Raw genomic sequence first — 12,275 nt, 5'->3', positions numbered from 1 at the left:
AAAATCTAAAATTTATATGGAACCACAAAAGACTCAGAATAGCCAAAGCCGTCCTGAGAAAAAAGAACAAAACTTTAGAACTCATAGTCCCTGACTTCAAATTATAACTACAGAGCTATAGTAACCAAAACTCATGGTATTAGCATAAAAACAGACACACAGACCAATGTAACAGAATAGAAAAGCCAGAAATAAATCCATACATCTGCAGTGAACTTACTTTTGACAAAGGTGCCAAGAACATACACTGGGGAAAGGACGGTCTCTTCAATAAATGGTGCTAGGAAAACTGGATTTCCATATGCAGAAGAATGAAACTTCTATCTCTGCCATATACAAAAATCAAATGAAAATGGATTAAAGACTTAAATCTAAGATCTCAAACTATGAAACCACTAAAAGAAAATATTGGAGAAACTCTCCAAAACATCGGTCTATGCAAAGATTTCTTGAATAATATCCCAAAAGCATAGGCAACCAAAGCAAAAATAGACAAATGAGATCACATCAAGTTAAAAAGTTCCTGCACAGCAAAGGAAACAATCAACAAAGTGAAGAGATGACCCACAGAATGGTAGAAAATATCTGCAAATTACCCATCTGACAATGGACTAATAACCAGAATATATAAAGAGCTCAGACAACTCAATAGGAAAAAAATCTAATAATCTGATTTTAAAATGGGCAAAAAATCTGACTAGACATTTCTCAAAAGAAGACATACAAATGGCAAACAAGTTTATGAAAAGGTGCTCAACATCACTGATGATCAGAGAAATGCTAATCAAAACTACAGTGAGATATCATCTCACCCCAGTTATAATGGCTTTTATCCAAAAGACAGGCAATAATGAATGCTGACGAGGATGTGGAGAGAAAGGAACCCTTGTACACTGTTGGTGGGAATGTAAATTAGTACAGCAAGTACAGAGTGCCTCAAAAACCCAAAAATGGAACTATCATATGATCCAGCAATCCCACTGCTAGATATATGCCCAAAAGAAAGGAAATCAGTATATTGAAGAGATATCTGCACTCCCATGTTTATTGCAGCACTGTTCACAGTAGCCAAGATTTGGAATCAACCTGAATATCTATCAACAGATGAATAGATAAAGAAAATCTGGTACATATACACAATGAAGCACTATTCGGCCATAAAAAGAATGAGATACTATCATTTGCAACAACATGGATGGAACTGGAGAACACTATGTTAAGAGAAGCCAGGCACAGAAAGACAAACTTCATATGTTCTCACTCATTTATGGGAGCCAAAAAACGAAGAATTAAATCTGTGGAGATAGATGGTTACCAGATGGGAAGGGTAGTATGGAGGGTGTGGGGAAAAGTGGGTATGGTTAATGGCTACAAAAGTATAGTTAGAGTGATAGAATGGATAAGATATAGCATTTGATAGCATAACAGGGTGACTACAGTCAATAACTTACTGTACATTTAAAAATAACAGTATAATTGGAATGTTTGTACACAAATGATAAATGTTTGAGGTGATGGATACTCCATTTACCCTGATGTGATTATTACACATTGTATGCCTGTATCTACATATCTCGTGTACCCCATAAATATATACAAGTACTATGTACCCATAAAAATAGAAAAGATTTTCTTTAAAGAATAGAAGGAAGAATTCAGTATTGTACTACTAATAAAGGACATCTGACTACCTTGCCTTAACTCTAGTCAACTTGAGTAGAGGTTGAGCCCCCCGATCTGAAAATTTAAAATTCAAAATGATCCAGAATCTAATACTTTTTGAGCACTGATGTGATGCACAAAGGACATGCTCATTGGAGCATTTTTTATTTTGGATTTTCGTATTAGGAATGCTCAACCAGTAAGTATAATGCATATATCCCAAAATCTGAAAAAATACAAAATCTGAAATACTTTTAGTCCCAAGCACTTTGGAAAAGGGATGCACAACCTGTATTGTGAAAAAGTTGATTCATGTTTTATTAATGTGATGCATTTTTAATAAAGGCTGATTTCTCTACCTCTACTATCAACAGTTGTTGTTTGCTTAAGGAATGCAAATTAATCTTAATGTCAGCCTGACTAAAGTAATTTTAGGAAGAAAACCTACTGAAAATAAAATACATGATTCTAAAGTAAAGCATGATTTGTTGGATGACTTGCCCTAAGAACTGAGAATGTCTTAGCCAGCAACCTAATCTTAAGGCTCAGACTAGCACTACTGACAGCAGAGTTGACAGTGTTGTAAGAGCCCATTGTAGAGAGATCACATCCGGCCTGCATTATGCAGGATTTATACAGTCACCAGACATGCCTTATGTACTGTTGGTTCAGTTCTAAAAATGTGTTTATTGCCTACTTTTTGTAAGATAAAATAATAAATACTGTGTGGAATTCGCAGACGAATGACAAGTTCTTGGCCCTCAGGAAACTTTAGCCCTGTCTAAAGCCCACAGAAGTTAATATTGCAAATGGCCATCTCCAGTGACGACTTTCTTTCCCAGGTCTATTATGCTAATTGAATTTTCAGATGATAACAGCTGGGAAGCACAGTTTTTGAAAGACAAAATCAGGATCCATGAAGGCTTGAATAGATTGGAATGACAGACTGGGTTTAAGAACATAGACTGACAAATCATCATAAGTACACGGCTAGGGTAGGGGACTAGAATATTACAGCAGCATGTATTTAAAAAGTAAGAATATGTAAATGAAATATGAATCAGCTGCAAAAGAGCTATGTTGTCTTAATTCAAAGGGTTCAGAAGGGGAGCTTCAACTATTTTTTTCATTTCTGGATAGCACTCTAAAAATGATATAGAAAAGTGGCAGTTTGAGAAGAGAAGGATCTGTATGGTGAAGGGTCTTGAAACTAAGTTACAATTTGGGATTATTAGCTAGATGATTGCCACATAGAAATCTCAGGAGGGAGCATGTTAACCATCTTTAGATATATGAAGAGCTATTATGTGAAAGAGGAATTAATGTGACTTGCTTTTTAATGGCCTCAGGGAAGAGTTAAGGTCAATGGATATGTTAGAGGTATGCAGATTTGACCTTAACACAGGAAAGTGTTTCCTAACAGTCATCTGACCAAGGAAGTAGCAAGTTCTCCAGTGTGTGATGTTTCTCAGGCTAGGACTAAAAATTACGCACCTCTTGAAGTATTTTGGTCGTTGGATGGACTCTCTTAACTTCCAACTTTGAGATGCTGTGATTCTAGGAGTTGTCAAGATTCTTCTCTTTCTTCATCCCTCCTCCTCTCTGCAACTTAGTCTCTGTGCTTTCTCTTTTAAAAAAAAAAAAAAAAAAAGGTAAAATATACATATATAATTTACCATCTTGACCATTTTTAAGTGTATTGTTCAGTGGTAATAAATACATTTATATTACTTATTTGTCTCCTTCATTATCCCCTTCCAGACTTCGGTTTTCTCTTGACCTATGTCTGAAATCCTTTAGGATTTATGCCATATCAAGATCTATAGATTTTTCAATTACTTCCTTCCCCTTAATTTCCTAAGGCAATTCAGAATGTTCTTTATCTTCAAATTTTATTTCAGGAATCAGTTTTTCTTGTTCTTTGATGAGCAGTACTTTGTTTTAAAAGCATAAAGGAACAGAATCTCAACTGCATTCAGCGAGGACAGTGGGTGCAATTAAGGCATATGTGACCTTTAGCAACTAGTATTTTTGGTCTAAAAGATGAAAAGTAGGGCATGAAGACTGTTCTCTTGACCAGAGGTTGGCAGATTATTTCAGTAAAGGACCAGATAGTACATATTTTAGTCTTGGAGAACCTCGTAGTCTCTTTCACAGCTACTTAGCTCTGCCAGTTGTAGCATGAAAGCAGCACAGAGGAGTGAATATGGCTGAATTTCAGTAAACTGTGTTTATACGACAGGTGGTTGGCCAGATTTGCCCTTTGGGTTATAGTTTGCTACAATTTTAGGTTAGGCCCTACAGAGGCTGTTCCCTTTAAATCCAGAGCTCTTCACAGATAGGTGATTCTAAGAGTTGCTTATGCCTGAAATAAGATATGGCTGCTTAAGACACATGATTTCCTGATTGTCTGAAGATGAACTTTCATCAGTCTATTTCCTATTTCCATATAACTATAGTGCATCAGAGTTGATTACAGTATATTTTTAAAATATCTAGGAGGAAGTGGTGAAGTTGACTGAGAAATGCCTTAATAATGTCATTGAGAACCCAGGATTGAATGCCATGAGAGTTCCTCCTGACTTCAAGAGTAACATTTTGAAGGCTCAAGTAGAAGCAGTGCATAAGGTAAGCTGCCTTTGATAGATAGCCCTGGTGAAGTGAAAAGAGCATGGGATGTAGAGAGTTGCCTTCCCCAACTCTAAATTCTAATCAAGCTATATTAAGGGTGCAGTCAGGGCATTAAAAAATAAGAGTAAAGCTGCTCAGGGGGATACGAAGGTTAAAAAAGCCAAATTTGTATAGAAGTGAGCCTTCAATGTTTGCCACTTTGATAGCCAGAAAGCCTTGTGATTTTTAAAGCCTTATTTCAGTATTAAATCTATGATTCTAGGGCTGTCTTTATCCATCCACTTTTCCCCACAACCCATCTACCCTCAATATGTTTATGTAATTAGCAAAAAGAGTGAGGTACAAGGTGAAGAGTGGGCTGTGCCATGGTGAAGGATGGAGTGGGTAGGGACTAGCTTCCATGAGAGATGCGGCAGCCTTGTTCTCAAAATCAGCTTTTCCTTGGCTCTCTGTGACTTTCAAACTTACATTCTGTCCTAAAACCAGGACAGAAGCCTGCCTCACTAAGTCAGTTGTCAACCAGGATTTCAAATTCACCTGTTATTGAGAAGATGCACTTTACCCATCCTGTCCTCAAGTACAAGCCTTGAAGAGACCTGATTGGACTTTAGGAATATTGTTCATGTTCTTTATCCATTTTCTCCCTAGAATATAAACATGTTTTATAACATATTTATATATAAAATAAATATAAAATATGATAGTATTGACTCTAGAATCTCATTTCTGTTCTATCACCTACTAGCTTTGTGACTTGGGCAAGTTAATTTCTCTGAGCCACAGTTTAATTATGTATAAAATAGGATAATGGTAGTACCTACCTTAAGGTGGGTTGTAAAGGTGAAATAAGGTAATTAAAGGACATGGAATAGTGCCTGGCACATAATGAGCATTTAGAAAGTGTTGACCCTCAATAGTTATAGTAGCAGTAGTAGTAATAGTTATTATTTGCTATGGTCTGAATGGTTGCATCCCCCCGCAAAATTTTTATGTTGAAACCTAATCCCCAAAGCCATGGTATTAACAGATGGGGCCTTTGGTAGAGCCCCCAAGAGTAGGATTAGTGCTCTTATAAAAGAACCTAGAGGGAACTTATTTAACCCTTCAACCATGTGAGGATGCAGTGAGAAGGTGCCATCTATGAGGAATGGGCCCTCACCAAGCACTAATTCTGCCAGTGCCATAATCTTCGGTTTCTCAGCCCCCAGAACTGCGAGGAATAAATATTTGTTATTTATAGGCCACTCAGATTATGTTGTTTTGTTAGAACAGCCTGAATGGACTAAGAAATCATTACCTTACATTTCAGTTATCATTTTGGATCTTTCTTGACTTGAAGAATAGAGAAATAACATGAGTAACCCTAAAGAAAAGGGATTTGATTTTACAGTGAAAAGACCTTCTCATGAAGAGAAATCCAGGATCAAATACCTTCACTGTGAAATCTATTAAACATTTATGGAAGAAATATTAGCAGTTCTACAAAGTTTTTCAAAAAGATAGAAGAGGAAGGAACACTTCCCAATTCATCTTATGAGACTAGTGTCACCCCAATACCAAAACCAGAAAAAAAATTACAAGAAACTACAGACTACTACTCCTCTTGAACATTAACTTAAAAGTTCTTAACAAAATATATTCAAAACTTTATAAGTAGGATCATACATCATGACCAAGTAGGGTTTATCTTGGGGAAAATGTTGGTTTATCATTCAAAACCCAAGATATAGTTCACCATATTAAAAAATACATAAAATTGTCTCATGTAGAAAAGGCATTTCATAAAATGAAACACCTGTTCATGATAAAAACTCTATTCATGATAAAAACTCTCAGCAAACTAGCAATAGAATGAAACTCCTTCAGTTTGATAAAGAGCATTTTTGAACAAAATCTACAACATCATAATTAATGATGAAAGGCACGTCCACTGAAATAGCTAAAATTAAACACTGACCATCCCTGTGTTGGTGATGGTGGAGCTCCTGCGGTGCACATACATTGCTGGTAAGAACATAAAATGGTATAAACACTTTAAAAGAGTTTGGCAATGCACCAAACATACACATATCATCTAACCCAGCAATTACATTCTTAGATATATGCCCAAGAGAAATCAAAACTCAGGTTAACACAGATGTTAGTACGTGAATGTTCCTAGCAGCTTTATCTGAAATAGCTAAAAACAGATGATTGTGATGTGTCTATACAATGAAATGTCTGAATAAAAAGGAATAAATTAGTGATTGATACAACAACATGAGTGAATCTCAAAGACATCTCCATGCTGCTCTAAAGAAGCAGATGGAAAGGATAGGTACTGTGATTCCAATTATATGAAACTGTGTAAAGTATAGATCATCATTTACCTCAAATAAGGGTTTTTTCATGGGATTATGTAGGAAGCCTCAAGGGAATATTGAGGCGGGGAGTGGGGGAGATAGTAGAAATGTTACATGATGTTGGCTAAACACTTGTATGCCTTTAAAAAAAATTTATTGAACTGTACTTTAAAAAAAATTGGTGCATTATTGATGCCAGGTGCGGTGCCTCATGCCTGTAATCACACCACCTTGGGAGGCCCAGGCAGGTGGATCACTTGACATCAGGAGAGTTCAAGATCAGACTGACCTACATGGTGAAACCATGTCTCTACTAAAAATACAAAAATTAGCCAGGTGTGGTGGCACATACCTGTAATCCCAGCTACTCTGGAGGCTGAGGCAGGAGAATCACTTGAATCTGGGAGGCAGAGGTTGCAGTGAGCTGAGATTGTACCACTGCACTCCAGCCTGGGGGACAGAGTGAGACTCAATCTCAAAAAAAATAAAAAGTGGGTGCATTATTGAGAACCATCTAGTAAGATCGTGTGAATTTGTATACCAAATAAAAAAAATGAATCTTTGATTATTAATTTAGGTATGGGGTAAGATTGTACTAGGTACACTGCTGATATTTCCATAGATAAGGTATGATTACCTCTTACTTTAATTAAAGCAAACTGGTATTTCTATTTTTACCAGAAAGAAATGTAAATTTCTTGTTACTTTAGTATCCTCAATAAAGATTTACTTTTGTTAATATTTCTTTTCCTTAGGTTACAAAAGAAGATAGCTTATTAAGTCATAAAAATGCCAATGTTCAGGATGCTGCCACAAACAGGTACAGTTCTGGGTAGACAATTAAATTGATGTTCTTATCTACTATCTTTTTTGTCTTTTTTTTCTTCTCAGTCTGTCACTACATGGTTTCAGGATGTCTGTCTGAAAGATAGCTTGAATTCACTCTATTGTATCCATTACAGACCACTTAGTACCTAGTTTTATATTATTGGAAGATGTTCCTAATTAGTCTCCCAACATTCCCATTTATCTTCAACTGATCCGAACCAACAGAGCAGAAACCATCTTAAAGATATGTGTAATCTTTTCAGTCACCTGGTAAGGAGTGTGTATTATTCTCTTACAGTAAACTTTCATGTCATCCTGTTATCACAATGGCCTTGTTCTTATCAACTTACTTGCCATGGGTTCTCACAGTAACTGAGTTAACTTTCTTTGCTACTCCCTCCAAGTCTCTTCTGCCCTTCTTCCCTTTAATGAGTATTTTGGCATTTATTTGTCTTGTTAGTTAGGCTTTTATTCCACGCTTTATGGCCATTGACTTTCTTCATCACTGTGAATCTGATGTTCTTTGCTTAGTGTTAAAAAATGTTGAGCAAATAAATGCTGTTTCTTTTTTTTACTGTTCAAAACTTATTCAGTCAAGGGTTTTATGATTAATCATATTCAGTTCCAGATACCGTAATCAACATAGTACTGCACATAGCATGCGTAGTATATAGCACTTTATATTATACTAGTTAGTACTCAACAAAAGTACTAACTGGTGATCAGGGTAAAGCTAGAATTACAACTTGACCTTGTAACTAATTCTAATTGCCAGGCACAGTGTCTCAGACCTGTAATCCCAGCACTTTCAGAAATCAAGGCAGGAGGATCACTTGAGGCCAGCAGTTTGAGACTAGCCTGGGCAACATAGTGAGATCCTGTCTCTACAATTAAAAATAAAAAATTAGCCGAGCATGGTGATCCACGCTATAGGCCTAGCTCCTCAAAAGACTGAAGAGGGACAATCTCGTGAGCCCAGGAGTTTGAGGCTGCAGTGAGCTATCATCGCACCACTGCGCTTCATTCTGAGTGACAGAGTGAGACCTTGGTTTCTTTTTTTAAGAGGCCAGGCCGCGGTGGCTCACGCCTGTAATCCCAGCACTTTGGATCACCTGAGGTCATGAGTTCAAGACCAGCCTAGCCAACATGGTGAAACCCGTCTCTACTAAAAATACAAAAATTAGCTGGGCGTGGTGGCGCACGCCTGTAATCCCAGCTACTGGGGAGGCCAAGACAGGAGAATTGCTTGAACCCAGGAGGCAGAGGTTGCAGTGAGCCGTGATCGTGCCACTGCACTCCAGCGTGGGCAACAGAGCGAAACTCTGTCTCAAAAAAAAAAAAAAAGGAAAGAAAATTCTAATAACCACTGTTAGTAATAACATTTTTAGTACTATTGTTATTATTGAAGTCTTTCAGAATAAAATTTTTTGTTTGCCAGGAGAAGGATGATGGGAACAGGACTGCCCCATGTTCATCAGGAGTTTCATTGAACTCTTGAAGCTGGAAGGAGCCTAGAACATATATCCAGATTATTTTTCTAAATGCCTGTTCATATTTTAAATAACCTATTTTTCCCCTAGGATTTCAAATGCATCCTTTGAAATATACTAGGTTCTTGTATAAACATGGTCTATTTCTAGATCTTTTCCTTCTCTGTTAATCTATTTTCCCATGCTATACAACACTGTTTTGTTTTACTGTACCTCCTTTTTGAAAATGCAATATTTTAGGCACGGAGACACTATGGAGAAGTATATAATACATACCTGTATACCAGATATCAAGCTTTTGTCACATCTTAACATTTTACCATAATAGATTTAGATCATTTGTCTTTTTTTTACTGACATAATTCACATACCACAAAATTCACTCTTTAAAAATACACAATTCAGTAATTTTACAAAATTGTACAACCATTACCACTATAATACATTCTAGAACATTGAGAATGTTCTAGAAATACCATAGGTCTAGAAACTCCTTACCCTCACTCCTTACCCTTTCCAGACCTTAGGTAAGGTAGAAACCTTCATACTCACTATAATACTCATCCTAGTTCTCATATATACTCATCCTCATTCTACCTTACCTAAGGTCTTCATACTCACTAGGATGAGTATTATAGTGAGTATGAAGGTTTCTACCTTACCTAAGGTCTGGAAACACTTTACCCATTAGCAGTCACTCCATATTCTGCTTCTTCCCCAGCACCTGGCAACCACTAATCTACTTTGTCTCTGTGGATTTACCTACTCTGGACAGTTTATGTCAATGGAATTATACGTGTCCTTTTGTGTCTGGCTTCTTACATTCAACATAATATTTTGTAGGTTTGTCCATATTGTAGCATATATTGGTACTTTGTCCCTCCTTATGGCTAAATAATATTTCATTATATAGATATACCACATTTATTTATCCATATATCAGTTGATGGACATTTGAGTTGTTTCCACTCTTTAGCTATTATGAACAAAGCTAGAAATGAATATTTGCATACAAATTTTTTTTTGTAAATATACTTTCAGTTCTCCTTGGTATATACCTAGGAGTAACACCATTTCTCCTCAGTCATATGGTAACTCTATATTTAACTTTCTTAAGAACTGCCAAATGTCTTCCAAAATGGCTGTAACATTTTTCGTTCTTACTAGCAATGTATGAGGATTCCAATTTCTCCGTGTCATTGACAGTGCTTATTATTCTCCTTGTTTATTATACTCATCCTAGTGAGTATAAAGTGTGTCTTGTCTCATTGTGGTTTGATTTGCATTTACCTAAGGACTAATGATGTTGAACATCCTTTTGTGTATGTCTTCTTTGGGGAAATGTCTATTCAGATCATTTATTTTTGTAGTAACAGCTTCATTGATAAATTTGATTCAAATACCACTCAATTCATCCATTTAAAGTGTGCAATTCAATAGTTTTTGGTACATTTTTGTACATTTAGTACATTCTGTATTTAGTACATGCAACCACCATCAGTAACAAATTTCAGAATATTTTCGTCACCTCAAAAAGAAATCCCCTGCTCTTTAACTGGAACCCCATCTACCCTGCACTGCCTTTCCCCTAACCCTGAGGAAGCACTTTTCTACTTTCTGTCTCTATAGATTTACCTATCTGGACATTGCATATAAATGATACTCTGTAATATGAGGTCTTTTGTGTCTGGCTTCTTTCACTTAGCATAATGTTTCCAGGGTCGTCCATACTTGTACTATTATGTATCAGGACTTTATTTCCTTTTATGGCTATATAATATTTCATTGTATGGATATACCACATTTTGTTTATTCATCTGTTGATAGACGTTTAGATTGTTTCCACCTTTTGACTGTTAGGAATATTGCAGCTATGAATAGTCATGTACAATTTTTTGTTTGAACACCTGTTTTTCAGTTACACATCTAGAGTAGAATTCCTGAGTCATACGGTAATTCTGTTTTTAACCTTTTAAGGAACTGCCAAACTGTTCTCTACAACCACTGCACCATTTTCTGTTCCTCCCAGTAATGAGTGAGGGTTTTTATTTCTTTACACTCTCGTGGTATTTCACCATACTTTTTTTTTTTTTTTTTTTTTTGAGACAGGGTCTTGCTCTGTCACCCAGGTTGGAGTGCAGTGGCACGAGCACAACTCATTGCAGCCTCAAACTTAGGCTCAAATGATCCTCCCACCTCAGCTTCCTTAGTAGCAGGGACTACAGGCACATGCCACCATGCTCAGCTAAGTTTTTTTTCATTTCTGGAAGAGACAAGGTGTCACTATGTTGCCCAGGCTGGTCTTCGAACTGCTGAGCTCAAGCGATCCTCCCATCCCAGCCTTCCAAAGTGCTGAAATTACAGGTGGGAGCCACCATACCCAGCCTCAGTGTACTTTTGATTTGCATTTCTCTAATGATTAAGAATGTTGGGGATTTTTTCATGTGTTTGTTGGCCATTCGTGTAACTTTTTTGGATAAATGTCTATTCAAGTCCTTTGCTCATTTTTTATTTTATTTTCTTATTTTTTAGAGACATTATTGCTCAATCACCCAGGCTGGAATGCAGTGGCACAATCATAGCTCACTGTAACCTTGAACTCCTGGGCTTAAGTGATCCTCCTGCCTCAGCCCTCTGAGTAGCTAGGATTATAGGATTACAGGCACACACCACCCTGCCCAGCTAATTTAAAAAAAAAAAAAAAAAAAAAAAAGTTTTTTTTTTTTTTTTTTTTTTAAGAGATGGAGCCTCACTAAGTTGCCCAGACTGGTCTCAAGCTCCTAGCCTCAGGCACTCCTCTTACCTTGGCCCTGCAAAGCGTTGGGATTATAGCTGTGACCTACTGTGCCTGCCCACCCCATTTATTTTTATTTCTTTTTTTTTTCTAATCCCGTGACAGATGACCCATTTTTAAATTGGGTTTATTTTATTGTTGAATTGTAGGAGTCCTTGATTGAATATCAATTCTTAATACTAGACTCTTACCAGATATATGATTTGAAAATATTTTTTCCCATTCTGTGGATTGTCTTTTCACTTTCTTAGTGATCAGCCTTTTGATGCATAAAAATTCTTTGTTTTCATGAAGTCTAATTTATCTACTTTTCTTAGGTTGCCTGTGCTTTTAGTGTTTTATATAAGAAACCATTGCCAAATTCAAGATCATAATGATTAACTGTTGCATAGCTTTGGCTACAACTTCCAGTATAGGAAACTTATATTTAGATCTTCTGTCTATTTTCAGTTAATTTTTTCAGCTGGGCATGGTGGCTTATGCCTGTAATCCAGGCTGATGTGGGAGTATTGCTTGAGCCCAGGAGTT

At 36.6% G+C, this 12,275-nt stretch overlaps 1 protein-coding gene across 7 annotated transcripts in view; it reads left to right on the top strand.

The window, feature by feature from the left end:
* EPB41L5 (erythrocyte membrane protein band 4.1 like 5) overlaps window positions 1-12,275 on the top strand; it is a 171,972-nt gene that overhangs the window by 128,543 nt on the left and 31,154 nt on the right. For all 7 annotated transcript variants that reach the window (XR_010122784.1, XM_054477342.2, XM_063647368.1 and 4 more), the window contains 2 exons: window positions 4,162-4,290; window positions 7,391-7,455. Coding sequence is in view for 6 of the 7 variants with exons in the window: in XM_054477342.2 (XP_054333317.1) it covers window positions 4,162-4,290; window positions 7,391-7,455 (194 nt within the window). In the remaining variant the exon portion in view is untranslated. The remainder of the gene's footprint in view (window positions 1-4,161; window positions 4,291-7,390; window positions 7,456-12,275) is intronic.

The sequence above is a fragment of the Pongo pygmaeus genome, chromosome 11, assembly GCF_028885625.2.
Source record: "Pongo pygmaeus isolate AG05252 chromosome 11, NHGRI_mPonPyg2-v2.0_pri, whole genome shotgun sequence".
Taxonomy (NCBI): domain Eukaryota; kingdom Metazoa; phylum Chordata; class Mammalia; order Primates; family Hominidae; genus Pongo; species Pongo pygmaeus.
Note: the sequence above shows the minus strand (reverse complement) of the source record. Positions and strands in the feature narration are given on the sequence as shown.